General features: G+C 39.1%; 1 protein-coding gene across 1 annotated transcript in view; it reads right to left on the reverse strand.

The window, feature by feature from the left end:
• Window positions 1-843: 843 nt before the first annotated feature.
• LOC104965436 (unconventional myosin-VIIb) overlaps window positions 844-5775 on the reverse strand; it is a 7326-nt gene continuing 2394 nt past the window's right edge. Inside the window, exons 3-11 of the mRNA XM_010794392.1 lie at window positions 4622-4727; window positions 4420-4533; window positions 4218-4305; window positions 4011-4117; window positions 3092-3277; window positions 2095-2211; window positions 1862-1945; window positions 1662-1781; window positions 844-1573 (exon numbers count right to left, since the gene is read on the reverse strand). Coding sequence (XP_010792694.1) covers window positions 1481-1573; window positions 1662-1781; window positions 1862-1945; window positions 2095-2211; window positions 3092-3277; window positions 4011-4117; window positions 4218-4305; window positions 4420-4533; window positions 4622-4727 — 1015 coding nt within the window. The 3' untranslated portion in view covers window positions 844-1480. The remainder of the gene's footprint in view (window positions 1574-1661; window positions 1782-1861; window positions 1946-2094; window positions 2212-3091; window positions 3278-4010; window positions 4118-4217; window positions 4306-4419; window positions 4534-4621; window positions 4728-5775) is intronic.

A 5775-nucleotide genomic window follows, 5' to 3' on the forward strand; every position in this document is an offset into this window, starting at 1 on the left:
GGGGGGGGGGGGCTCAGACACCACTACACTGTTAATCTACTGCCAACTACTAATTGGGATGGCCCCAGCTTTTGTTCGCCACTTCGGCTCTGTCTGTTCTGCGTCTCGCAACCCGAAGCAAAACATCGCTTTGTGTAAGATCCTGCTACCATAAATATACCACTCTTCTCTCTGAAGACTGCAGACTATCAGACTCAGGCTCCCGGCTGCTCAGAGAAAATAAACATTTTTTATCATTTTTATCACTCACCAACAGGCTTTCACTCAGGCCTAAATGTTTATTGGGATCATAATCATTTAAAAATATTTTCTGAAGAGAGACTTTTAAGAAGGTATCCCTATGGAGTTTTTGAATACCTTTTAGCACAACTTACCAATGTTTTGACCATAGATGTTACATACTGTAATAATATATATATATATATCTATAAAAAGGGAACGTAGACAGTGTGACGTCTTCCTTTGGTGTTAGGCCTACAGCTTTGAGGCCTTTGGAGGCGCTGGGGAGGAGCAGCCACGCAGGGCCATGAAGTTAAATGGTGTAATAACTAAGCAGCTAACGCTAGCTTGCCCGAAGATGCTAAGTTTATAGCACAAAACATACTACAACAAAACAGCTGACCCAGAGTCTTAATGTACAACATATTGTCGGACAGCAACTTGTCATTCACAAGGTAGCCCCGCCTATAATACCTTGCTTCATCAACTGTTTCACTCTGAATAGGAACGTGGTTCACAGAATTAACATCATGCTGCTGAAAGACTTCAAACTAGCCCTTGAGACCATAAACTCATTAGGAACATCTTTACTGAGGTAATAAATCAAGTGATTGTTTTCAAAAACTCCACAGTGCTCCTTTAATGTTTATAAGGCAGGCAGATTTATATGGAGAGGAGATACCAATTGTAAAGAATACAAATAACAACAAGGTTTCATATGTATATGGCTAATTGTGTTTAAATGATGGTGTTCACAATGAATTTCCAAAACACATGCCACTAAACAAAGAGAAAGAAAACATACGCAAAACAATGCTTCCTGTGCATTTAAAAGTCTAAAGAACATTTTTACCAAATGCAGATGAAACCCTTTTGGGAATATTATTAGAGACTAATATACCTAAAAAGTATTTATAGTAAATGTGTTTAACGATAATTAAACCTGTGTGGTATTTAAAAATAGAAAGAAGCATTTAAGGAAACCATATGGATGGATATTATTATTAAATTATATTACTTAAAACGTAAGGTCTTCAATTAGAAATATGTTACTTGAATACATGGCAAAGAAAGATTAGCTTTAAATAAAATGTAAGAAATCTAAAACAACTTTCTTTCATGCAATTAGTCAATGTCAAATTAAATGGATTCCAAATGAACTTTTTGCTGCTCTGCCTTTTAGTGTGTGTATGTGTGTGTGTGTGTGTGTGTGTGTGTGTGTGTGTATTTCAAAGTTGCGACACACTTGTGCTACTTCAGCTCAGTTGAAGCGCTGGTTCCTGGTTTGCCCCGCCTTCCTCTCTTGGAGGTACATGTTTACGTAGGAGGTTATAAGATCATCCATCTTGTAACCCTATGAAGAGGAAGACAGAGAGGTAAAGACAAAATAATGGACACACTAGTCATTATTTAAAGTGCACATGTCTAACGATAGATCTTACCAGTGAAGTTTCACACAGGAATTTGCTCCCCTTGACTAAACTGCCAATAGTCATGTGGAAGTAGGTGCTTCCACTGCACCAGTTAGCGATGCGGTTGAATGGGTGATTAGCCAGTACATCCTTTACAAAAGATGATAATTGTTAATAATTAATAATAACAGCAAGATGTTAAAGAAAATACGATTTTTTTTCTGTTTCACCTTGGTTTTAGGATGGATGATGGTGAGTCCCTGCTTGCTGATGGCTATTCGCACAATATCTGGGAAGCTTGGTTCAGATGTTTGCTGAAAATAAAGTTCAAAAAGCAAATGAGATGGTGACAGAGGGAGGGAAGGACTGAGAGCGAGAGCACCAGATAAACAAACCACCCACTCAACCAAAAGAACTACAGATAGCTAAATAAAAGCTCCATGTGCTGCCTTCACTGCCTTACCTTCACATCAAAGAACGCACAGCCGAAAGTGGGCCAGCGGCAGACCGCCTTCAGGAACGCCACCTTCGCTTCTTCAGCAGTCAAACCCACTTGTTTGTTAAAAGATGCGACAATACTCTGGAAAAAAAATAAAAATACTTATATCGCAGTGTGAAAAAACTCTCATTTAGTAGAAGTAGTTGAACTACTTTGAATGAGGTTAATGATTTTCCAACGCCCCCGCAGCCCTCAGGCAATATTCTCACAGCGGGGGGGGGGGGGTCACAGGCATGGCATAATGGTGTTATTGTTCAGATGATAAATGTTAAGAACAGGTTTGGTGATGCTCTCTATATAACTGTCTGAGTATCCCAAGCCTGTATATATCATATTTTTCTGTGCCATAGAGCTCCATTGTTTTCCAAAAACTACAGACAAGGACAAAACTGTCCTCAATGAAATCCATTAAAACCGAATATTTGGATCCCACGGCCATTACAGCACGAAATAATACATTCTATTCCTTTTTTTTTTTACTATGCATTTTCAAACGTTGGCTTTTCTCCTGGTTTTATGCACATAAAAAATAACATGCCTCAAGATTAATTTTGTTAAAAAAAAAAACTGGAGATGTAAGTAAACCTTAACAGTATTATGTTGATTTTGGTTATTAGAAAACAACATTGGCATTATGCAAACAAACTGGCATTTAAACTGGGTCCAAAAACTTGACAATTTTTAATTTAAGATGGTTAAAGATTTTCCCTAATAAAGTGTAAATCTTACTGTATAATATATAATGATATGGCACTATTTGTACGTATATGTTTGCCCTCTAAGGACATGTGCATGTTAGCATTGGCAATGAGTTCGCTGTCTTTCACTCAGATTATGAACTAAAGACACAATAAGCCACTAGCCTGGTCGTGTGGATTTGTAGTGGTTGGTTTTGGTCAGTCAATGTAAACAACAATATAGAAGATAGTCCTTTAAACTGTACAGCAGAGGCTCCTCGTACCTTCTTCCACTCATTTTCGGACATGGCCTTCAGCTGGTCTGCAGGGACCAGCTCCTTCAGGACCTTTGGGATGGAGACAAACTGGCTCTTGTCGTTGCTGAACTTTATCCTGAAGAGCAGAGCGGCAACGTTGATGATTTCCTCTTTGGTGCTAACATGGTAACCTCTCAGGTACTTTGGTAGCTCCTGGAGGATAAAAAGTCGGTTTTAAAATATTTCACCACAGATCTGGTCACAACAACCACAGACTGTTCACAACATTGTACAATTGACAACCTTTGAATCTGTAACGTTTATAGAGGTCATAATGAAACCAGGGTGGTCTGGTACTAATATTGATACTATCTAATTTATCGGTCAGATAGAATTGTCTACATGGAAGTACAGCTGAACGATATTAACAAATAGGGGACATATTTTTCTTATTCTGCTATATATTTCAAAAGGAAAAACTTAGAAATTTTCACCAGAAATCAATAAAGTGCCCGCTCACATAATTTTTCAATTTCAATACCACTGACTCAGCATTTATTTTTGCAACCAGAATTTTCTTTTCTGTTTTTCCTCTTTAATATTTGTTGGTTCTGGTCATGGATTAGCGTTGCCTGCTTTGGTTCTTTGATACACTGATCGATGACTGTGATTGTTTGTATCCAAGGAGCTTTAAATAAAATACATGTATCTTGTAAAACGCCTTTAGATAATGTGCCTTGCTTGACATTGTATGTCTGGCGTATTTAATTAAAACAATTATAGGTGTTTTTGCTGTATTACTGTATTCCATTCACAATCTTCAAAATAAAGATCCTACTTATATATCGTACGGTCCAACTGGAAATATTTTGCTTTCATATTAGGTGGAAAAACTAATCCCGGAAAATGTGATGGTGGCAGGCTGAGCCGCATCATTCAAATGTACCTGAGGGAAATGGAAGATAACATCAGCCTCTGTGTCTCTGCCAGGGATCACATTAAACCACAACTTCCTCATGAAGAACACAAGGTAGGGTATGTTGACAGGTCCACCTGCAGGACACACACAGGCACACACACAAAGAGGTTTTCACAGGGAAATACAAAAAACCATCACAAGTCTAAAGGCACTCCAATCTGAACATGTGTATACCCTCTTTGATCGTCTTGGCTTTCTTGGACCAGTCAGTGATTTGTCTCAGACTGTCAAAGAAGTAGTCTGTGTCATTCAAACTGAGAACCTGAAATGAACACAATTTCAGACTTTGTTAAGTAAAACAGGTCATGAAAGAAGGCACAGAATTTTGTAAAAGAGACAAAATATCATGATCAGGGCTGAGAAATGACAAATGAACCTTGTCATGTGTTTTGACAAAGATGCTGAAGCCGTCCGCAGAAGCCAGACTGAGCTTCTTGGTAATGTTCTGGATCAGATCCCTGATCCTGGTGTTGGTGGCTACCTCAAATATCTGGAGAGAGATGACAGGAGTCAAGATGTTACTGATGGAATATTTGACCAGGATTTTTCCTTTTAACTTTGCACGAGAGGTGTGTTACCTCCTCTGTGTCGTTGGGGAAGTGGATTTTGTGGAAGATCTGAGTGCTGTTTTGTTGGACGGCGTCTACCTCCACCTGGTGTGGTGGGAGCTTCCTCGGCTCCATCCTGCACAAGGACAACAGACACACACTGTTTATTTACTTGTTTACTATTGAATTAACTTTATCATTGTGTAGCCACAGAGCACACACTTGATCATTAAAATGTGCTGCTCTTTGGTATTTCTCTTAGAGCCTGTTGAGATGATGAACATTATAAAGAATTTGAATCAAATGTATTATAGAGGAGGCCATGCAACACACAGTGGCATTTAACATTGAATGTGAACATCAATGCATGAAAATTCTGACTTAAACCGCAGAACATGCATTCAAACAAAACAAGACAAAAGTGGTCTGTATATATTCACATAAATTAAGTCCTAGTACCTCTACATGGAAGCCCTGAGAGGCAGGTGAGTCTGATCTAAATGGTTTTCGCTTCTTTGGCTATAACTTAAAGGTCTCCTATCATGCTATTTTTAGGCATATTTTATGGGTATCAGATATATAAAAATATATTAAAAACATATTTGTGATGTGTTTTGACAGATCATGCATTTTAGACATCCCTCATATCCCTCTATCTCAGCCCTGTTAGAGAATGGCTGATTCTCTGCAGGCCCCGCCCCCTTTTGAGCAGCAAGCACACTGTGAGTTCTGTGATGAGCTGCCTGCTCTGCTCAGATGCAGCTAAACGCTGCCGTGATTATACGCCACATCATGTTCCAAACCACTTCAAGGATTATTTTTGAAACAGTATGGAGCTCAAATGCTTATTTTCTTGCGGGTTTACCAGAAGGAGAGTAGCTTTTTATTTCCTGCTTTTTTACACAAACTCTCTCCAGTACAGGTTAGCTCTGCGTGTTAGCGATGTTTGCTAATGTAAACAAAGACCATATTACGTCCAAAACAGTCGAGCATTGTTTCTGATAGCGACGTTTCTGATAGGGCCGTGGGCGTAAAGCCAGCCCGCGGGGACGACACAGTCCTTAGAGTGTTTCACAGTCTTTTATTTTGCGGAGAGAGAAAAGGAAGGCATGGGTGGTATGAAATTTTTCGCCCCCATGTTGCCTCGGTCTAGGTCTAAACGAAAGGCTATACTGCATTATAGG

This window comes from Notothenia coriiceps, unplaced genomic scaffold (assembly GCF_000735185.1).
Source record: "Notothenia coriiceps isolate Sejong01 unplaced genomic scaffold, NC01 NC01_scaffold00037244, whole genome shotgun sequence".
Lineage (NCBI taxonomy): Eukaryota > Metazoa > Chordata > Actinopteri > Perciformes > Nototheniidae > Notothenia > Notothenia coriiceps.